Below are 22,726 nucleotides of genomic sequence, written 5' to 3'. Positions count from 1 at the left end.
AACATCTACACCTACACCTCCTGGTTTAAAGTCTTGTAAACTTTGATTCTCATAACTATGGATTGCATACAACATTTTCTCTGAAGTCGTCAGCTTCAAATATGCTATGGTACTATACTATCGCCTTTTAATGGACATGATGTGATTGGCACTGGTCAGAACATATTTTTTAATTTCTGAGTTTAAAGGACTTCATGGAACTGATTCTGCAGCTTCTCACTTCCGAAATAGATTAGGTCAAATATAATGAATGTCTGCAACTGGAATTCTACATGTCTCTCTCTATAAATTCACTGTATGAGATCTATCCATGAATTTTACAAGATATGACTCACTTGATGAAATGCAAAGGCATCATTTAAGACATCGATGGTGCATGGACCTTCAAGGTGTCTGGACAGTCAGGGAAAGGCTGCTGTCTTGCTCTGCACTATTGTATACCTCTTCATACACTAAGTAAAAAAATTAGTCTCTACAGGCAGATTGTGACCCACCTCGATGTTTCACCTTACATGAATGCTTCTTGCATACATGATACATATTTGTTAATTATGGCCTATATGAACAATGTTCAAATTGGATTTATGCATAATGCTTCTATATCCCCAGATATATTGTGTAGAAACTTCATCTCCAGTACTTAATTTGTCCAGACATTCTTCTATTTTGTATGGATTCTTCTGTTGTCAAGTATTATTAGCACTGATTCATGAAATAGTTGATTGGTGTATTTATCATGCACTTGATACCTCTCTCAATCTACATTATGCTACTACAAACTCAGAATGTACTATTGAGCATATAGATTCCATTGATATGGACAATTCAAATCCTCCTTCAGCAACTAAGTAGAATAAATATATAATGATAGGCTCCAGAATAACATGGAAGTCAACAAAATGATTATGTCATTCAATAAAAATGGAATCCAGTAGATGATGGAGGCAAACACACTTCCTATCATCATTAAATGATTACACATTATGTCAGAGCAAATACTATCAGGGAGCTGGACTGACTTCAAGACATTATATGATATTGAATTTAGAAACCAGCAGCTACTTATCTTAGCATCCAGTCAGCATGTAAGCTGGACACTTACATGACACGTACATGATGCACTTCAATGATGCAACTAACATACCTTATGATGCACACCCTCTGCTGATTGGACACCGTGCATAGTACCTGACCCTATATATATAGAGACACATACGCTGTAGACATCATCTGTTTCTGTACTCTCTCGAATCATATACACTCACTCATGTACTTGCTGTCTGTCTGTATCTGAGTGTGGACGTCAATAGAGACGTCCTTACACTTTTTTTTATGTTCACTGAGCGTAGCTGATAACTGATTCAACTGTACCGTTCTTATTACTGTTATACCGCCAATATCGTCTGTTGGGTATGGACCACCGGTCAAACCCATTATTCAGACAAACTGCCTTTCCAATGATCATGTCCGACTGTCCCTTTAGCCATCACTACTCGAGGCCGCAGCAAACAATTGTCTGCGCCCAACGTATTGACTATGCAAATGGTTTCTGCAGCACCAACATTGGTACCATCCTCGTTAACCTCCATTAATACTGCACTGTCCCCACGTTCCCATTCACGTACACGTACAGATACTAACTCTGATTCAGATTGTGATATCGAGATACCGACAATGTCAACTAACTCAAAATTTGCGCAAGTTGAACAATCCTCGGCTAGCAAGCCACCGTTCCTTACAGCAGGGGAACTCACACCTGAAGTCTTATGCACCTGGGAGATGGGTTGTACCCAATTCTTCTTACACAAAGAGGTGAAAGACGTAGAGATGGTGAAGAAAGTCGCCTGGGGAATGCAGGAACCTGTTATGCAGGACTGGTATAGTAACAACCAGGCGCGCTTGGACGCACTCACCTTTAAAGACTACATGGCAGAAGTATGCAGTTACTGGCTGCCTTCGGGTTGGGCCGACTCAGTTAGGAGGAAGATGCTGGCGTCGATGCAGGGTCAGCAACCTTTCCATGAGTGGGCGGTCAATTTTCAAGGCCAGAACACTCTCCTACGTGGAACATTGTCGCATCTCAAGGACGACAGCATCCTTTACCATCTTGAGGCCCACATGAACTCAGACTTGGCGGCAGATTATCAAGCTGAAAACATCACAGAGACCAAGTTATGCAAGTGGATCGAAAAGGTTTGGCTCCTTGACGAAAGATGTTTACGATATGTCGTGCAACAGAAAGACACCATGGAGGCAGCACTTCGTGCAGAACATGCACGCTCCGCTGGAGGGAAGAAACTGACGGTGGGGACATGTTTCAACTCCAAGGCTGGACAAATGACCAATAATGCTTCGTCTGCATCCAAACCTTTCACGTGTCTACCGTCCTTAACAGAAGATGAATGTCAGCTACTTTGCGATAATGATGGATGCTTTAAGTGTCGTGAGCCTTTCGCAGGACATGGATCTGCTACCTGCAAGAAGGGTTTCCCCAATGGTGCTACATACAAAACCTTGATGGCCGTGCTCATCGTGTCGAAACGAGCAAAGAAGGACAAAGGTATCATAGCGGCCGTAGAGGCAGAGGAGAGTGACACTGTAGCAGTGGTTATGCCGTCCACTGTGCTAGAAGGCTCAGATTCTGGCGAAGAGTGCGTGGCTCCATTACAGACCCCCCATCTCCGCTGGGAATGTTTTGTGGACAGACCAGCTGTTTTTTCTCCTCTAAATGTTTCTGCGCTGATTGATCATGGCTCGTCCTTAGTTCTGATTGGTGAAGGCCTCGTCAACAAACTCGGACTACATTGCCGGAAGCTGCCCAAACCAATTCTGGTCTCACTCGCACTCTCTCAAGACAAATCCTGTATTCTCTTGCATTTTGTGAAGTTATCGTGTAGCTCGCTCGACCAAGCTTACAAGTTTCGCACTGTACGTGCAATTATCACACCAAATCTTTGTACACCCCTACTGTTAGGAGGCCCTTTTCTTGAACATAATTGCATTGTTGTTGACCATGAGCTATGTACTTGTATTGTTAAAGATGCTAACTACAACCTTTTGCAGCACACAGTGCCAAAGCCAACTACAGAACATCTGAAACATGTGTCTGCTTCAGGACCAGACTTATTCTGGATGAAGCATGACGTCGTTCAAGAGCTCAAACACGTTCTCCCAGAGTTGAAAGGTATTGTGGATGCTGAATGTGAGGACGTGAAGGGCATCAACATTGTGGCGACTATCAGTTCGACTATTGCCAGACTGGAGTACCAAGGAGAACTAAAGGCATGCGACGCTTGACTGAAGAATGAGTATAAGGATCGCTTTCCATCTGATATACCACATAACAACACGATGCTGAGCAATGTATTGTTCCGAATCAAATTGAAGGATGCTAACAAGGTTGTTCAGCAGTGTTCTTATGACTGCCCTAAGAAGTATTGTGCGGCATGGAAGACATTACTGGATTCGCACATTGAAAGTGGATGTCTTTGACACTCCGAAAGTGAGTGGTCTTCGCCTTCATTCATAATTCCAAAGGCCGATCCTTCAGTTTTGCTCCGTTGGGTGAATGATTTCAGGTGTTTAAACATCAATACAGTGCCAGACAATCACCCTCTGCCACACATTGACAAAATTTTGAAGGATTGCGCAAAAGGAAAGTTTTTTGGAAAAATCAACATGACTAACACATTCTTCCAGACTTGTGTCCATCCAGACAACATGAAATACCTTGTGGTGCATACGCCCTTTGGGAAATATGAGTGGACAGTGATGCCTATGGGAGTGAGAAACACGCCCGCAGTGCACCAAAGGCGGATGACGGTGGCCTTACGACATCTAATTGGAAAGGTTTGCCATGTGTATCTCGACAATATTATAATTTGGTCTCAGAGCTTGGAAGAGCACGAGTCTAACGTTCATCAGGTCCTGCAGGCTCTACGCAAAGCGCACCTCTATTGCTCCGTGAAGAAGACATCCTTGTTTAACACAGAGATCAACTTTTTGGGGCACCGCATATCCGCACAGGGCATGGAGGCCGACAAATCAAAGACTGCACACGTGGTGGATTGGCCAACACCTAGGAAGGCTTCTGACATGTGCTCTTTTCTAGGTATGGTACGCTACCTATCGAATCACCTCCCCAATGTCGCAAAACATACACGTGTGTTAGTGGCTCTGACGACCAAGGCTGCCGAAGTGCATTTTCCTGTGTGGACCATGGAGCATGTGAATGCATTTGCCGCTATCAAGGACATGGTGCTCAGCCCTCAATGCCTTACTACAATCGATCACGACAGCCCGGGGCAGAACAAGATTTATCTCACATGCGATGTGTCAGATTATGCAACTGGTGCCGTGCTGTCCTAGGGTCCAATGAGAGAAGAGGCTAGACCCATTGCGTTCAACTCAACACAGCTTCATGCGGCAGAGCTGAATTACCCTGTACATGAGAAGGAGCTTTTGGCCATCATGCGCACGTTGAAAAAGTGGTGTTTGGACTTACTTGGTATGCATGTCGATGTTTACACTGACCATCGCACCCTGGAGAACTTCCAGAGCCAGCAGGACTTATCACAGCACCAAGCCCATTGGGCCGAGTATATGTCGCAATACAACATTGATATTCATTATATTCGAGGTGAACTCAACACTGGCGCCAATGCGCTGTAGGAATACAACACAGAGTGGGGCTATACAAAGATGGCTCCAAACTGATATCTTTATGTTGTGGTCTTTTCACTGCCTAGTCTGCTATACTTGGTGAGACAAGTGTGTTCGACCCAGGGGTCTGCGGTCTGGGAATAGTTTTGGGGGTAAGTGAGTGATGTGGGGTCAATAGTCCGAGCACGGTGAAGGTTCAATGATACAGAGAGGAACAAATGAGGCTCTGGACTGTATCTATAAATGTTGTGAGGTTGCGCATTGCCTAGTCTGCTATACTTGAGACGACAAGTGCATTTGACCCTAAAGGGGAAGCGAGTGCAGCAAAGATCTGGTAGTAGGCGCTACTGGTTGGCTGATGCGAAGTGCAGGAAAGCGCAGGTAAGCACAAGGCATGGGAAAGCGAAGGTGCACGCACATGTGAGCGGAAATGAAAGAGAGTAAGATTGAGTTTGCTTAAGTGATGATTAGATACTAGACAAGAGGTGAGAGATGCAAGCTGAGAGATGTTCTATGCGAGGTGCCAAGGAATAGATTTCAACTATCTTCTGCTAGGTAGTAAGTGGGTGAGTGAGTAGGTCAATGAGTAGGTTCATAAGTTTATGTACTGCTGGTGCTTATATATGGCGCCTAAGTGCTGTCATGCGGAGCTGAAGCACTACCAAGTGAGGTATGTAAAGATATATGTAAGTAAGGGTCCATGATATAAATAAAGGTGGAACGATATGCAAATAAGAGAAATGGAAATATATGCACTAGAGAGCTTGGTGGACAGTGGATGGATGCTTCAAGATGGCTGGCGCTATAGGGCGCTCAAGCGTGGGAAAGCACGCGTGCATATGCATCATGAAGCACAGGAAGTGTGCGTGTTGCGCGGGAAAGCTGCGCCTCATATAGGAATAGCTGCGGACAGCATACAGAGTGATGCTGCAAGTTCGTGCCATGTACTCCCTAGTGAAAACTGCCATATCACACAATGAGAGGCATGAGTCTCTACAGCGGGAAACAAAGTCCGAAGGTATAATTACGATGTCCGATGCAAAAGCATCGGGTCCAATGTTTTCGGGGTTTCGGGTTATCGGGTTCAGGTTTGGGGTATCGGAAACTAATAGTAACACTATAGCGAGCGTCAGGAAAGCGAGGGGTGTGCGCAATAATAACAATGACAGATATGGGCGGTGAAGGAACGATGATATTCGCAATGTCAACTAAGAACTATGAAATATCAGGTTTGACCCCTAAGCATCGGAGAATGACTCTCCTCTACTTGGATGATGATAATGCTATGGGAAGTCCAATATTTATGTAGATACATAGAAATCCAGAACCCTATAGGCGAAAGTAGTAGCGCAATATTTTCGGATCCAATGTCCTATGTAATAAGACATGAGGTGCTGCGGAAATGTAATAATGTGGTCTACAATGTTAGCGATGTGAAAACAAGTAACTACGCACCTAGTGGGGCTAGCGCAATGAGACAGGACATAGGTAGGACAAGTACACGCGAAGTCCGATAGTCCAATGTCCAATGTCCAATGTTTTCGGGTTTGGTGTGTATCGAGTCGGATATGATAGGGAACGATTCGGGTAATGATTAGCATTCAACATGCATTGGAAATTAGACCTCTGCAAGGCCACAGAGATGTCAGTCTCTACAGCGCTATCTCGAAGAACCGATGGCTTATCAGCCAAGGAACTCTGCGCATCTCTGCTGATGCTGAAAACACACAATGACATTCAGAAACACATTGTAAAAGGGTATGAATCTGACCTGTGGTGTAAGAAGCTGATTGGTTTGTTAGGCTCGCTCCCTGGGTTGTCTCGAGATGATAAGGGTCTCTTCTACATTGGAAACAGACTGATCATGCCCAGAGTTGATGACCTTCAGGAAATCTTGTTCTGCACAGCACATGACTCAGCAGGACATTTTGGAGTGGACAAGTCTTATGGACTGTTGTAGAGCTCGTACTACTGGCCCAACATGCGCAAGGACCTCATGGAGGCGTACATCCCATCGTGCACGGAGTGTATGAGAAACAAGTCAAGAACAACACCGACCGCTGGCCCACTCCACCCTCTCCCTGTGCCGGACAATCGCGGGGACTCAGTGGCCATTAATTTCATCGGACCCTTGCTGGAAGACCAAGGGTTTAACATGTTGATTTCGATGACAGATAGACTCAATGCTGACATCCGCCTGGTGGCATGCAAGGACAACTTGATGGCTGAACAATTTGTGACATTGTTTTTCGACCATTGGTACTGCGAGAATGGACTGCCATGGGAAATTGTGTCAGACTGTGATAAGATTTTTATCTCAAAGTTTTGGCGAGCATTGCACAAACTGACTGGTATCAAACTTAGGATGTCATCGGCTTATCATCCCAAGACAGATGGGGCAAGTGAATGAATGAACAAGACAGTGAATCAGAGCCTGCACTACTACGTGGACCGTAATCATAAGGGCTGGATGTGAGCCTTGCCCCACGTACATTTTCATATTATGAATACTGTGAACGCAAGCTCGGGTTACTCGCCATTTCAGTTGCATCTTGGCCGTGTGCCACGCATGTTACCACCTCTCATCGACTGCTCGCCTACAAAAGAAGAGCCAGAAGACGTTCATGCGCTATCGTTGCTCAAACGGCTGGAGATGGACGTGATGAACGCACAAGACAACCTCTTGGCCGCAAAGGCGGCCCAAGCGACCAGCGTGAACAAGAGTCACAGTCCAGAACTAAGCTTGAAGATCAGTGATAAGGTCCTGCTCGCGACAAAACACAGGAGAAGGGAATACATCCAGAAAAACGACAAGCACATCACAAAATTCATGCCACGTTATGATGGCCCATACACCATCCTTGACGCACATCCCCAAACCTCAACTTATACTCTGGACCTACCTAATTCCCCCAACATTTTCCCCACCTTCCACGCTAGCCAATTATGTGTGTACCATGCCAATGACACGGAACTCTTCCCGTCATGAGAACACCCAAAGCCGGGACCTGTGGTGACCGCAGATGGACAATCAGAGAACTTCGTAGAAAAGATTATTGACGAGAGGAAGAAGGGATGAGGGACGCAATACCTCATACAATGGGTTGGCTTTGGCGAGGAAGACGATGAATGGCTGCCTAGGAGACAGCTCGAAGACTGTGAGGCGCTGGACGTCTGGGAGAAGGAAAAGGCTCAATGATAGTGGGGAAGGGTGTAAGCTGGACACTTACATGACACACGCCCTCTGCTGATTGGACACCGCGCATAGCGCCTGACCCTATATATATAGAGACACATACGCTGTAGACATCATCTGTTCCTGTACTCTCTTGAATCATATATGCTCACTCACGTACTTGCTGTCTGTCCGTATCTGAGTGTGGACGTCAATAGAGATGTCCTTACACAGCATCATGTGGCAGCATTGAGGAAATTTGCAAATAGGCACTTAGATGAAGCAGAAGAGCTTCCAACATAACTTACATGTCTGGAGGCAAAGGAGGAGATAACAGAGGAGGAGACAGAGGAGCATGCAGAGATTCACACATGACTTAGATTAGTCAAAGGCTACTTGAAACTCATAGGGATGTAGGCTGTCATCCTATATGACAAGGGTAAGTCAAATAGTGCACCATAAAAAAATGTGCATTGAGACTCATATCTTGATGTGATATGACTCAATGTACTGTTCAAGGTGTTTGCTCAGTACATCCGGACATGATACTAGATGCAGCTGATATAAAATGCTCTGCAAGTCTTGATAAGGCTGCATATATAGTGTCATATCTATATGCACTCATATATTAGGCATACTAACTAATGCAACAGACATGTTAGAAGAAGGAAAAGCAGAACTCACCCATCACCTAAGTCGCAACCAAACATTGCACATATATACAAAATCATAAGAGGAACAGCTGATGTTGATGCTATGCAATATGCAGGATGTGTATGATGAGAGCAGACAATATGGAGCCCTGAAAGTCCTCAAAAGGAAATACACATCATCGGGTTATTCCAAGAATTTGAAAGTGACTAAGGTGATCAAGAACCAATAGTTGATGATGACCTTAATGCTAGATCTTTTGCTAATTGAATCTCATTATTGGAGTTGACATGAGTTCACTGTCTATTGGCTTTTACAATCAATAAATGTGGTGATAGGGGTACATACCAGTATTATGATCATCTATTCAAGTCACTGAGGTTGCGAAAAGATGTATATAATCTACATATCAAAGAGCTTTACTATGTTGCAATTATTAGCATCAAAAGATGAGAACTTTCTGAGTTACCAGGAAGTACTGTTGTTGTTAAAGAGATGTGATATAGTTATAGATACACAGAAAGTCATAGGAGACTTGGATCATAATAGACAATTTGCTGTGTCTACTATAATCTATAATCTGCACAATAATAACTGCTAAGCTTCCAAATTTGTTATTTACTATATATACTGATCTTACACCTTTATAGTTTTCCTTCTGCTACAACTAACTACCTTGACATGACTTACTATAGACCTTGTATAGACTTTGTGTGAATGATTGAATATTGGTAATGTTTTAAGTTCATTTACTATAGTGCTGAGCCATATTCTATAGACTACATAAATTATATCCAAATATGCTGCATCCAATGACAATGCACCTACCCCCAATGATATCCAAATTGATGACAGTAAGTAGTAATATGATATTACCCATATTGTTATTTATGAGCATATCACAAAGAATCAAACACCACTAGTAAATAAATGTGCATGGGCAATTTTGAAGCAGTTTCTTACTACTAATATGATATACACTCAGATGGAAGAGCCCTACTATTATAACTCGGTGATTCATATTTTGCAGACAATTGGAAGCTTAAAAATTCAAAACCACTATTTGCTTTGAAGATCACTTCAATAACATTAAAAAAATGATATTTTTTAATCAAATTAACTTTTTTTACTTTGATAATACAGCCACACTTGTAAGTAAACATGTAGCAAATAGTACAGTATTTAACTGGTCCTTGTAACACCACCACTTATTAAAACAGTTAACATTCCTCACTTAATTCTATACCAAATTCCTTCAAATATAATTATTTATTATACTTTGAGAGGCCCTCTTACAGAATTAAGAGCAACTTAGGAAGAAAAAAATTATAATGTACATAAGAAACAGTAATATAACTATGTTTGCCTATTCCTTGAAAATTCTTTAGGGTATTATGGACACATTAGTTACTAGTTTGACTCATCTTTGTGCCTTGAAAGCTCCAACAGGCCACTGTATTCAATTTTGGAATAAGGTTGACTGCAGTAAAGAGTGTCATGGTCTGTTTTATATGTTAATAATGAGGCCATTGTGCTAAGTAACAGAACAACTCATATCACTTAAATTTTATAACTATAGCTGCTTGAATTTTACTATAACAATGATTAGACTACCAAACCAATCACTAAATAAGTCTATGCTGTCTAGCACCCCCTCTGATCCAGAATCCAAAGTCTCTTAGAGTGCTACCAATGGACATAAGGTAGGTCCTATAGGTGTGTGGAGTGCATTATTTAGAACTATAGGATAGGTCATTTTGAGGGTATATGAGGTGCTACTAGTGAATATGGAGGAAGAGGGGAAAATGACAACTATGATCATAACAGCTGCTCTAAGTCCTGGAAGGTTATATCATTATCAGGATCATCATTGGCTGCTAGGTTTATTGTAGCCATTAATGACATTAGAAATGAATTAGGAAGCTTATCGTATATCGGATCGGACCGGACCGGACGTCCGGATGAGACACGTGGATATATGGGATATGACATTAGGGTGATGGGACAAAGGATGACTGATGCAGGCTAGCTGAGGTATGGAGGTAAAGGGATGTGGATGTGGATGTGGATGTGCAGAGGTGCAGGGATCCGGATGGATAGAGGACTGGAGACATGGATAGGGCGTCCGAAGGTCCGGATGAGGCGTGGGAATATTGTCGGATGTAAGTCTGGAATACGGGATATGACAATAGACCACCAAAAAATCAAAATAGGACAAGCCTTTGTACTCCCAGGAAAACTTTATCTCTCCTCAACCTCTCAAAATCACAAAAATGCCTATATCTCAACAACCTCTGCTTCAAATCAGACAAATGAGGGGTCCTAAGAAAGCCCTGAACGAGGAAAATATATCCCCTGAAATGCGATCTGGTTGAAAAAAAATCACTTATCAATGCGGAGGGGGGAGGAGAAGAATATGAAATTAGAGGAAGGAGTGACTGTGGTTGGGTAAAGGAGAAGAGTATTGAGGAATAGGGTGGAGGAAACACCCCTGGGTGAGCACAGAGAGCCTAAAACAAGAAACCCTCACAGTGGGCTCCAGTTGTGAAAACAACAATCTTGCTGGGTGGCAAGAAAATGTCAAGCTATGCCTAGCTGCTAAGATAGAGCTCGTGCACAAACCACCAACATCACGTAATAAAGAGTGACTCTGGTGTGATTTTGTAGTATAAAGTTAATGCCACTTGTAAATCTTAGTTTTTGGAAAATATATTTGCACAGTGTTCTGCGGATTTGGATTTTGAACAACCCTGTGTGGCTGGATTTTTTGAAAACTTAAATTTGTGAGTGGCATTAAGAAAATGAAATGTTATAAGCTATGGAACAGAGATTGTATGCGTGACACATAGGGGAACTAACTTACGAAAACAGTATACCATTCATTCCGCAACTCTTCCAGGTGCAAAAATGCCCAAACGCAAGGTGGGCCACCTGAGTAATCTTCATGGACATGCCAAAATAAACACTAAGAGGACCAGGGTCAGAAAATCACAGAAAGAAGAGAAGGAAAATGTGTAAGTGAGTCTTGGTGACTCGTTGGATGTGTTTTTGCTTCTGACGTTGTTCTCAGCCACTTTGGCTCAGAGTAGATGTATTCCTTGATGCTGCAAAGGTCATAGCACAGTGAGAATCACCTCTACCACCTTCTATCCCATCTCTTGACAAAATATTCACCACAGCCAATTGTGACCAAGACTCTGAGTTGGACGAGCCAGAAGTCATGGTGAATGATGCCAAAAACCTTTTCAGGCCAGAATATGCGAGTTGTAAGGATGATTGTGAGGGTAGTCTTGATGAGGATGGTGATATCTTTGAAGCTGAGGCTCTAGAGGATGGAATTGAGAGTAAGCAAGGTGTTGGAGTGGATGTGACACCTGGAACATATCCAGAGGGCCCACAGTGCACTGGAAGATATTGCATAAGTAGCGCGGGACTTGCATGGGAGCTTCAGAAAGCACCTAAAGTCTTGGAGTGTGCAACTGCTCTTCAAGACCTCAGGGACGTGCTGAAGCCTTGCCAGGACACCAGGAGAGGCTACAAGGACCCTGGCCTGGACAACTGGACTAAAGGACGACTTGAATCAATGGTGACATTACTTGTATATTACACAAACCCCTCCTCTCCTGGATACAAGGCTTGGATGGCAGCATTGTTACTGACTGCAAACGGAAAGGAAATGTTGAGTTGGTGGGCCTGTGATCTTTGTGAGGCAACAAAAGCCTATATTAACAATTGTATCAACATACCAATCAATCTGTATGGTACATGGACATTATCTTGACTTACCAATGACCTTGCCAATGAAATCCATGAACATCTTCAATCCATTGGTGCCTATGTGCAAGCAGAGGATGTCATGGAGTATCTGGACAGGGATGAAGTCAAAATGCGACTGAAGTTAAAGAAAACGATCTCTCTTTCAACCGCAAAGCGGTGGATGAACTCATGGACTATTGTTGGGTCTGGAATCACCGTGGTCAATATGTTGATGGTCACGAGTGCAACAATGTTGTTGATTATCATCAAAATGTTTTCTTGAGGAAATGGGCTGCAGAGGAAGGGAAAATGTGTTCCTGGGGAACAAATCTTGAGAAAATCTGTGGTGCTGAGTGACCCTTATGTATCTGGTTCCATGACAAAAGTACGTTCTATGCCAATGATCGAGGGAAGTCAAGATGGATACACAAAAACACCAGCGCCATACCATATGCCAAAGTTGAAGGGGCTTCTTTGATGGTGGCGGATTTTGTATCAGCAGATCACAGCTGGTTGCAATCACCTGATGGAAAAGAGTCAGCATGGGTATTATTTAAAGCGGGAAAATCACGTGATGGGTATTTCTCAAATGAGGAAATCCTCACACAATGCCAGAAGGCAATGGATATTGTTCAAGCCTCTTGGCCTGATGAGGATCATATGTTTGTCTTTGATAATGTGACCACTCACCTCAAGCGCCCCTATGGCTCATTGTCTGCATGGAAGATGTCCAAGGGGATACCTAAAGTTGGGATGAACTGGGGTGTCAAGGTGATGGCAAGGAACTCAGTAGGCAAGATCATCTATGGTGCTGATGGGAAGCCATCAAAGACAAAAATATGCATGGCTAATGGCACCTTTAAAGACAGTTCTGCCCAGTCATTCTATTTCCTCGAGGGTCATGCACGTGGAGGTGTTTTCAAGGGTATGGCAACAATCCTTGAGGAGCACGGTTACAGCGACATGTCAAACATTCAGGCAGAGTGCAAACCTAACTTCACTTGCAAACCTGGCATCCCATGTTGTTGCTGTTGACAGATGCTATACAATGAAGTTGACTTTATTAATGTGAAATCTACACTTTTTTTTATTTTTTTTTAATTCCAATTTATGTCCTATGGAGAGTGAAACTCTAAGGAGGACAATACTATCTAGTCGTGGGGACCCCCAGTGTCCCCAACGCATCTCTAGGCGTGCGAATGCCCTGGTGTGAAGCGTGCTCCCACCAGTCCGCCGTTCCCGCCGGCCGTTTTAGACACGCCGCCTGTCGAAGATGAGATGACTTTAAATGTACAGTATCGGTGTTCTGTGCTAACGAATATCAAAGTGATAACACGTACTCAACCGCTGACATGGGTAGGTACAGGAGTCAGTAGGTAAGGATTGGAATGAGGAGGGTGCGACCCATAATTGACGGATGGGACAGGCTTTCCGAATCGATCCTGTGAAGGCTGGGATGGCATTGCTGACTCCATGTGAATGAGTGTAGGGATGTGAGGAGATGGGGTGTGTGGGACTTGCGAGGGACTGACAAGGTGGTAGGCGCTTGCTGGCGACCTGCAACATCTGACGTGGGGATGATCAGTTCGGGGATGGGGGAGGAGTGGGGATTTCACCGAGTACGGCTCTCATTCTGCCCGTTGCATTGACATATTTAACCAGGTGGGGGGTAGCGATGGGGTCAGTTAGGAGGAACTGAGTGGAGGAGGCTCTCCTGCCAAGGGCTGCGACAAGGGAGTGGCGTTCTCGTCGGTACTGCAGGCATATGTGTAGGAAGTGGTGTACTGATTCCTCCGTGCCGTGGCAGTGGGGACACGATGAGCTCTCTGATTTGCGGATGCGATGTAGGTGCTTGTTGAGTGGGGCATGACCAGTGCGCAGAAACATGTAGAGACTGGTGAGGCTTTTAGGGAATGTGGCGGTGAGTTTGACAAAGGAGCGTTTGAGTAGGTTGGGGTCAATTTGGTTCAGATGGTAGTAGCGGGGGGAATTACGCCACAGGTGTTTCCACCACTCAGCGGTGTCCTTGCCCTGTCGCTCCTTCAGTGCCAAAATACTGAGGGGGAGCGTGCGTTGACGGAGGTAGCGGGGTAGACGTTCAATGGGGCTGTTGTTGTGATGGCCCTCCGCCGCTAACTTGTCATGTTTGTCTGCTTCTCCGTTGCCGTGGACATCAGAGTGTCCGGGTACCCAACGCACAGTGACATCAAAGCCCTCGTGGTTCTTTGCGATTTGTTGCATCGTTCTGCAGAAGTGGTCTGCTAGATAGGAGCCTGGGCATGTGTAGAAACTCTCACCGGCTTGTATGGAGGCTTGATTGTCAATCAATATAGATACTGGGAATGGTGGGTCACGTTCAGTGGCTAAGAGCCGCGCTGCTAATGTGAGGCCCGTTTCTTCGGCTTTGAATACTGTGTGCTCGTCTTCTGTTCCAAGATGAAAGTGTAAGGTTCTGGGCAGCTGCCCCGCTCTGAATAGGACGGCTGCTGCCCCAATGTTGCCCTTGTGGCCGGAGCCGTCACTGTAAATCTGAATCTTGTCCGTCAGCTGTTCGTATTCAGCGATAGCCTGTTCCTTGCTGGGGGCGATGTGTGTGGTCCAGGGGTTCTTGGCGGAAGGCGGACGCCTGGCTGGGATGAGAGTCTCAACCGTTTGAGGGGAGATTTCGAAGCGATGGGTAAGGCAATGAAGGGATGTGCGATGCGAGGCGACGTAGCGTGTGGCTGCTTTATGAACAGGGATGAACAAGGGGTGGGTTTTGGGGAGGGAGGCGATTCGGGTGATGGCACGATGGCACGCATTTTGAAGGAGAAGAGTGGCGGGGAGGAGGTTGGCGTGGGCCTCGAGGACGTCCGTGGCTGTCGTTCTCATAGCACCGGTGATGGCAATGGTGGCTACTCGTTGAATGGAGGAGATGCGTTTGGTGACTCCAATGGAGCCCCGCTGCAGGGTGTTGGTGCCATTACGGAAAACGGGCGAGAACCATAAGTCCGCAGCGTACAACATTTTGGGCACGGCCACTGCTAGGTAAAGCTGATGCATCAGTCGTAAAGGGAGGCCTCGGGCAGAGGCAGAGAGACAACGCAGCTGGAGTACATAGGCCATTCCTTGAGCTACGGCGTTGTCAACCTGAGCTTTCCATCGGAGTTCTTGATCTAGAATGACGCCCAGAAATCTGTGTGTCTGGACCAGGCGAATGATGGCCCCTTGGATGTGCATGTCGGGGCGGGTTCTGCGCCTGTTCATAGAGAAGTCCATTAGCGCAAATTTGTTAGTTTCAAACCGGGAGTTGTGTGCTCTTGACCAATCATAGCCGCCACCAGGGCATTCCAGCATGTCAGTGAGAGTAGCGTGAGTCTCGGCGAAGGTCTTCCCAATCGCTATGAAAGCTGTGTCATTAACAAAGGCAAGAGTTAGTTCCCTTAGAGCCCCTCGGCCTATCCGGGGTGTGGCAACATCGACCAAGTCCGAACTATAAATAATATAAAGAATCATGGACAAGGGATCCCCTTGTCCGATACCGTTAGTAACAGGGAACCAATCAGAGGTGAAACCGTCGAATTTCAATTGAGTCTGATGACGTGTTAGTACTTGTTCAATGAATTGGACTATCTCAATCAGAATCCTTCTCATGCGCATGTTGTGGATCAGCCTTTCTGTTACCGCATTCGGGAATGCGCCTTCGATGTCCAGGAATAGCATCGAGGCTACTTTGTGGGATCACCAGGCATTTTTGATGGTCTCCTCGAGCAGGTGGAGTGAATCCATAGTGGAGCGTCCTGGTCTTCCCCCAAAGTGCGTGTTTGGCAGTAGCTTGTAGTGTTCTAGAATGTGCGTTAGCTGGTCTGCTACCACTGCCGTGAGGAGTTTCCCAGTGGTGTTGAGCAGGGCAATCGGCCTGTAGGCTTTAGGAACGGAGTAGTTAGGTTTGGATGGTTTTCGTAACACTACCATCGTGAACTCTCTCCAGGGCTGATAGTAGGTACGATGGGAGAACGCCGCATTGAACAGATATTCCAGGTAGGGGATGAGGGTGGCCAAGCATTCCTTGAACATGACGTTGCATATACCGTCGGGTCCTGGGGCTTTATAACCACTTAACTTACCTATGGCGCGTTTGATCTGGGCCGTCGTAATGTAAGCTAGAGGGCCTATGGGGTCGGGGTAGACTGCATCTGGGGGGACAGAACTGTTAGCCGGTGGAAGCAGAAAGAAGGACTTAGCTAATATTTCGCTCTTTTCGTCGTTGGTGGTCGCCTCGCCTTGGGTGCCGTCGGGGTTCGTGATGGAAAGGGAGGGGATACGAGTCTTGCCGCCGTCGCGTGGTTCTGAGGAGATGTATTTGTTAGCAGTCCATAGATCGTTACCTTCAATATCCTCCAGCCAGTCTAACCAATGCTGCTTCTTTGTTGCAGTGATCTCGTCCGCGTATTGGTCCTTGAGTTTTTTGAGTTCGGCGTGGCTTGGGTGGGTGGAGATGGCTCGCATTTGGTAGGTGAGCTTGCTTAGTTCCTTGATGCGTTGTCGAAGGTCGGAGAGGCGTTTGGTCCACCATCGTTTTGAGTGAGGATGTCATATCCCGCGTTCCGGACCCGGACCTATCACACACATCATTTCCGGAAGTCCGGATCCGGCCGACGTCTATTCTATGTCCGGATCCGACCCGCGTCTAACTTCCGTGCCTTATCCCTTTGTACGTTCCTACTCCAGTTAGACCATATCATTTTCCGTACCTCATTTCATTTCCGCCTTTATTTTCATCTGTTCTAATCTCCGGGTTCATTTACTATTTTCCGATAGACTAGCGTTTGACTTTTCTATACGCTCCGTCCACAGCTTTGTATAGCTTCGGACTGCGCATCTCTGTTCTCCGATAAGTCCTCAGTAGTATATAAACCCTGTAGAATCTATGTACATCCTTAGTTCAAATATCATCTTAGACTCTGCTCATTCTCTCCTCTGTCCGACTTGAGTTTCTCTCTCGTCGACCTCCGCTCGTCTTAGGATCGACTCCTATAGACTTGTCACCTCCGCCTCTACCTCTGGTAGTCCTCCGCTGTTTCCTTTCTAGTTCGGACTTCATCCGGATTAGTCTTATCTCTTGTTTCCGAACGTCCGCCGGAATTCCTGCGCATCGGACATCGGACTCCGGACATCGCCCGACGCCCTCCGGACATCATCCGGTAACCTTCGGACATTGTTCAACAACCCTCGGAAGTTAGGGGCACGTACTCGGGTAAGGGGCGCAGCGCACGAGCTGAAGCCAAGCCCTTCGGATCCGCCCCTTGAGCACGTTCTTAACAGAGGACAGGGCTTTGAAAGGGGCATGCAGGCTTTCATGGTCGAGGTGATCGAGTGGGTGAGGTGGAGGGCAGCGTCTTGAAATTCATCATCTGAGGCGAGAGGCTGTGCTGGACGGCTGGAGATGACATGTTGGAGATGCTTGTTGAATGCTTCCCAGTCGACGTCTCGCCAGTTATGGCGGGGATCATCAAGGGTGCGGGGGGCTTCAAGGTCTAGGGTTAGTAGTATGGGGAGGTGATCGGTTCTGGGTCCGCGAAGCTCTGGGGCCGTTTCGCAGGATATGACTGCATCTAGCAGGTGTTCCGTGCCGAAGACGTTGTCCGGGCGTGTCCAATTACCAGTACTTACAGATTGTAGTATAGGGATTCCGCAGGGAAGCAATTGAAGCATTCCATGGTCAGCTATGAGGTCAATGAGGGGGTTAGCAGCAGCATAATTGAATAGATGGCGGTTTCAGATGTCTTCCCAGAGTGGATGGTGGCGATTGAAGTCGCCCATCCATAACATATGGTCAGTTTCTGTTGTCTTGATTGATGCAATGTTACGTTCTAGAAATTCATCAAAAGTGGTTAGCGTGTTGTGATGGGTTCCATCGTTATAGATATTAAATATGGAGCAGCGGCCATATGGTCCTGATAGCTGGATGACTGTGACGTCTGAGGAGGGAAAGTTGAGTTGCTTCCAGGAGTTGGTGTCGATCTTAGTGCTGATCAGGATGACAGCCCGAGTACGTTGCTGAAGGTGTGTAAGATGCTGGGTGGGATAGAGGACGTGCCAATGATGGTTGGCGCTAGTATTACGGAGGAAGTTGATATGTGGTTCCTGTAGGAGTAAGATGTCCCAGTCAGCGACGGCTGGGTTATTGAGTAATGACAGTTGGGCTATTAGGGAGCCATTGAGATTCTGTTGCCAGATTCGCAACCTAACGTTGTTGACGATGGCGTGATTAGACATGAGTGGGGGATGGAGATGAACTGCTAGTCGTGGAGGTTGAAGAGGTTGAGAGATTGGGGGAGACGGAGGAAGCAATGGCAGAGACAGAGACGGAGGAGGTTGAGGCAGAGGCAGAGGCGGTTGAGAGATCAAAGTTCAAGGGAGGATATATTTCGTTCAATATGTCTTTAGTGGAGGGAAGTAGTTCTGGGGAGTTGGGGTGAGAGATGAGAGGGGGTGTGTCTGGACGAGAGGTCATAGGGAAGGTGATAGTGGTTTGACGGAGGGTACGATTGATTGTCGCAGATCGGGATGTCTGCGGAGGGGTCGGTGACTGGGTTGGCAAACGGGGTTTACTGGGTTTGGGGGGGAGGATGGCATGTGTCCAGGCTGCATTGGTGGGGAAGTAAGGCATCTTGTTTTCCAGGTATTTTTCATCAAGCAGCTCGCATCTACGAAGGAATTCTGGGCACTTCCTGCCCCAGCTAGTGTGGTCGTTGCTGTGACAGTTGACGCATCTAGTAGTGCGATAGGCGTTGCATTGAGAGGTGATGTGAGGTTCCGCACATGTGCCGCACATATTGGATGGGTCGGTGAAGTTTCGAGTGATGTGGCCGAAACATTGGCACTTGGCGCAGCGAATGGGCTCTTTCTTGTCCTTTCGGACGCTGATGCGTTCGTTATCGATGCAGATACCGTCGCGCAGGATGTTGTTGGCCGTGAAGGCATCGGCCACTTGGAGAAGAGCAAAGGCTTTTCGCTGTTCTGAGGATTGATGTGCCGGGGGTTTGATCCACCGAATGGAGGTTAGGGAGCCGGCCGGTAGATTATTTTCGGCTTCTACATGACGAAGGAAGTCAATATATTCAATCTGTAAACGAATTGATAAGTATTCTAGTACTAAGGCGAAAGTGCGAGAGCGGAACAATATTGTTGATTCGAATTGTTCTTCGAGTAGGGTGCGACCAGATGGTCCTCGGAGCCATTCAGCCAGTTCTTCAGAGTCCAGTTCTACTATGACACCTCCATTCCGCATGGTGGTGACTGCTCTTACATAACCCGGTGGTGTGCCGTCGTCCTTGATGTTGCCAATTGCTTCTCTGAGACGGGTAGCAATGTCTTTGTTGGAGGTGCCTGGTGGGAATAGGTTTGTTCCTGGTTTGGGATCAAGAAGGATCTGTCGTGCACGAATAGCAGCTCGTCCAAGAGCTAGGTCCGTTTTGGGGGGGAGATTGGCGGCCACCACTGAACTGTACGTAGGCTGGTTGGGCGCGGGGATGGGCATGGGGGCGGTGAACTGGGAGGACAGATGGTTGATGCGTTCCTGTGTGGTGTCTAACGATGGGGTCAGTAGTTTAATGGCGTTTTGACAGTCTGTAACCGTGGCGTATAGAGCGTCTGCTGTTTCCTCTAGACGGTCTGCCGCTACAGATATGTTTCCCTCCTGTTCGGTTCTCTCGTCTCTTGCGTAGCGGTGTAGACATTCAGCTTTGTCTAGGGTTATGGCCAGTGTGTCCTCGTTCTGTTGGGCAGTTTTGGCAAGGGCTTCCGAGGCAGCATGAACGTTGGCTATCTGCGGAGCAAGAGCTGCGATTGTGTGATCTACGATGCGAGTGGAGAGAGAGTCAGTTAACGCGACGGTCAAGGAGGAGGCTAGTTTCGTCGCAGCGGCCTCGGCAATTTTGCATGCTATGTTCTTCCTCAGTATAAATGCAACGGCGCATATTGCCGCATTGACTGGAACCGGGGTGGCAGAAGACATCTGCGTTATATGAAAAAGAATCAATGAGAGATGAGTTAGGGTAAAGGGTTGACCCTCTAGGCATAGAAGTTTGGAACCCAGGAATTTCTCCGCACTGTCGGTATCCATGACATCATGCGGCGTAGCCAAGATATCTTCGACAGAGATTGGGTTTCGAGTCGTCCTTCTGGTGTTGGGAGCATGAGCTGGGGTTGGCGAATGAGCTTTTGACAGCCCTGTTCCAGTCCCAACAGTGGGCTTCCCTGGTGGCATGTTAGTATTAGTGGGTTATGTACTTATCTAGATATTGTTTTTTGGTGTTTTTGAAAGTTTTCTGGGTGTAGAGAGTAGTCGAAGGGTCGCCGTTGAGCGGCGTTGGCGGCGTTGGGCGCGTTGAGCTCGATGGGTGTTTGGGGTCTTTTTTCGGGGTGCCACTTGGTAAGTGACTAAGCCGTTTTTTAATCTACACTTGAACTTGCATGTGACACACACGGCATTAGTGTTCTTTTCCTTCCCAAGTTCCACTGCGAGCTTAATTTTATTGAGCAGTGCTGGGGCCATGCAAAGTGAATATACCATCAAAAGCCACCATCATCAAGTGAACAAGGCCTGGAGACAAACCTGATTGATGCACTGGACTCGGTGACTGTGGAACAGATGCGAAAGTGAGCCCCTGATTATTTTCATGTTAGTTTTATCTCACCTGAACCTCAGATATGCATAGTGTTCTCGTAGATTCATGAATGCCTACCAAAAAGGCTTGTCGGGAAAGCAAGCAGCTTGGGCCACCAAGAAATATTGTGGTCACCAAGTGCTTCCTAACTCTGTTCTCGCCGAGCTCAAGACAGCCGGAATCTGACATTTAGACTATTACTGCTGACTCATTTTGATCATTGTTCACTATATAATCAACAATACATCTTACCTTTCATTGCATACACTATCTGATGGCATAGTTCATACTGTATGGATGTCACACTAGTACATAGAACTCCGAGATTTGGTCGCCACCGCTTAGAGGTCACATCGGGTCACAGTCAGTCACAATGCATCACACATTGGTGGTTTGTGCACAAGCTCTATCTTATGTCTAAACAGACACATTCAACCCTAAAGGGAATTGCTACTAGAATGATGATGAATATGTGCAACCTAAGAGCACACTAAGCGCAGGACAATAGCGGACAGGTATGTGCGAGGTATAGGAATGTATCCAAGACTATCTGAAGTGTGGGAACGTGTGGCCAAAGGTGCGGAAAATTATGTCTTACTAGGATGTGATTGGCAATAAAATCACCAGTTCTCACTATCCTCCACGGTCAACGGTTCAGACAAATACTAACGGTTGATAATGTGGTTGTTCATGGGAGGAGGCATAAATAGCAGGGTTGTTCTAAACAACTTCTATTGACTTTAGGTGTGTTAAGACAGTGACCGTTAACTGGCTTGATGCAGTGCTTAGGTACTATGAAAAAGTTGTTAGCCTGTTAACTGGCTTGATGCAGTGCTTAGGACGCTAAAGATAAAGATCGTAAATGGTGTAGCCAAATCAATAACTGGCTTGATGCAGTACTATGATGCTACTAGAAGATGAATGCAAAAGTATGCAATATGAAGATGAAGATATGGTTCACAACAGTACACAATGAATCAGAGTAATATCTTGTAAACACTCCCTATTCTCAAAAAATTAGAGGAGATCAAACTAAGCCTCTAACACAATCGAATCAACCAAAATACATGGCTTCGAAACTAACTTCTCTGCTGCTCAGGTACTCACAATGAGTATGACGCAGAATCAGAACAGAGTACACCCTCTTGATGTAGTCTTAAAGCAGCCAAGCTCTTAATATTGTTGAATAAAGTGCTAGTCTTATTTGCATCCTCCTAATCATTAAAAATATGTAAATTCTCCCCACAGAAAAGGTATCCTGTGTCTTTAAAGAGAATGTGACGAAACTACAACTAGATGACTGATAACTGTGTACCAGCTAGTGTAATTCAAGGATTGGCTCAAGGTAGGCCTCAGAAAATCAGTATGTTGTGGGAAAAGATGACAAAAGAATGGAGGGAATAAACTTAATATTTACTCAAATGTTCACACAAATATGGGGTGAGAAATTCAGGAAGATACTCAAATCCTCCTCCCTCTCTCTTAAAGGGGGATTGTCTGTCCTCTCAAAGGAAGATTGATTTCAAAAGGGAGATTGTCATTATTCAGAGGGGAAATAGAGCCCCTTATATACTACTCTAAATGTGGCTGTGTAACTATCTAAATAAGGAAATATGACTCAAACTGAGTCGTTGTAGAGATGTCTTATGATAACTTGTTCACTTCTCGAATATTCTTATCTATCAACTTTCTCCATTGAAATTCCTAACTAATCCATCTCATCTAACTAATACATTTCATCTGACTAAGCCATTAGTCACCCATGAACTGTTGATACATTAAAATGTTGTATTGAATATGTTTCAGAACATACAAAAGAAATGTGAAGAAT

At 45.7% G+C, this 22,726-nt stretch overlaps 7 protein-coding genes across 7 annotated transcripts; 4 read left to right on the top strand and 3 right to left on the bottom strand.

Annotated features, from left to right (window-relative positions):
• Window positions 1–1,674: 1,674 nt before the first annotated feature.
• Window positions 1,675–3,297, top strand: HD556DRAFT_1451069 (uncharacterized protein; the record flags this gene model as incomplete). Its single annotated transcript, XM_041307872.1, has 1 exon — window positions 1,675–3,297. The coding sequence occupies one exon, from the start codon at window positions 1,675–1,677 to the stop codon at window positions 3,295–3,297; it is 1,623 nt and encodes a 540-aa protein (XP_041152591.1).
• A 3,868-nt stretch (window positions 3,298–7,165) lies between these two features.
• HD556DRAFT_1215873 (uncharacterized protein) lies at window positions 7,166–7,489 on the top strand (the record flags this gene model as incomplete). The annotated part of the gene is made up of 1 exon (XM_041296679.1): window positions 7,166–7,489. A coding segment is annotated over one exon (324 nt), but the record flags the coding sequence as incomplete, so codon positions are not given.
• A 3,906-nt stretch (window positions 7,490–11,395) lies between these two features.
• Window positions 11,396–13,279, top strand: HD556DRAFT_1314544 (uncharacterized protein; the record flags this gene model as incomplete). The annotated part of the gene is made up of 6 exons (XM_041300947.1): window positions 11,396–11,502; window positions 11,573–11,611; window positions 11,738–12,249; window positions 12,337–12,486; window positions 12,529–12,629; window positions 12,659–13,279. 6 exons carry the CDS (start codon window positions 11,396–11,398, stop codon window positions 13,277–13,279), a joined length of 1,530 nt encoding a protein of 509 aa, XP_041152589.1.
• Window positions 13,280–18,307: 5,028 nt separating this feature from the next.
• Window positions 18,308–18,469, bottom strand: HD556DRAFT_1199776 (uncharacterized protein; the record flags this gene model as incomplete). The annotated part of the gene is made up of 1 exon (XM_041296361.1): window positions 18,308–18,469. A coding segment is annotated over one exon (162 nt), but the record flags the coding sequence as incomplete, so codon positions are not given.
• A 394-nt stretch (window positions 18,470–18,863) lies between these two features.
• On the bottom strand, window positions 18,864–19,244 carry HD556DRAFT_1200426 (uncharacterized protein; the record flags this gene model as incomplete). The annotated part of the gene is made up of 1 exon (XM_041296374.1): window positions 18,864–19,244. A coding segment is annotated over one exon (381 nt), but the record flags the coding sequence as incomplete, so codon positions are not given.
• Window positions 19,245–19,268: 24 nt separating this feature from the next.
• Window positions 19,269–19,535, bottom strand: HD556DRAFT_1215832 (uncharacterized protein; the record flags this gene model as incomplete). Its single annotated transcript, XM_041296677.1, has 1 exon — window positions 19,269–19,535. A coding segment is annotated over one exon (267 nt), but the record flags the coding sequence as incomplete, so codon positions are not given.
• A 1,260-nt stretch (window positions 19,536–20,795) lies between these two features.
• On the top strand, window positions 20,796–21,081 carry HD556DRAFT_1250449 (uncharacterized protein; the record flags this gene model as incomplete). Its single annotated transcript, XM_041298929.1, has 2 exons — window positions 20,796–20,887; window positions 20,958–21,081. Coding segments are annotated over 2 exons (216 nt in total), but the record flags the coding sequence as incomplete, so codon positions are not given.
• Between the last annotated feature and the right edge of the window lie 1,645 nt (window positions 21,082–22,726).

This window comes from Suillus plorans (assembly GCF_016647745.1).
Source record: "Suillus plorans strain S12 chromosome Unknown HD556scaffold_119, whole genome shotgun sequence".
NCBI lineage: Eukaryota > Fungi > Basidiomycota > Agaricomycetes > Boletales > Suillaceae > Suillus > Suillus plorans.
Note: the sequence above shows the minus strand (reverse complement) of the source record. Positions and strands in the feature narration are given on the sequence as shown.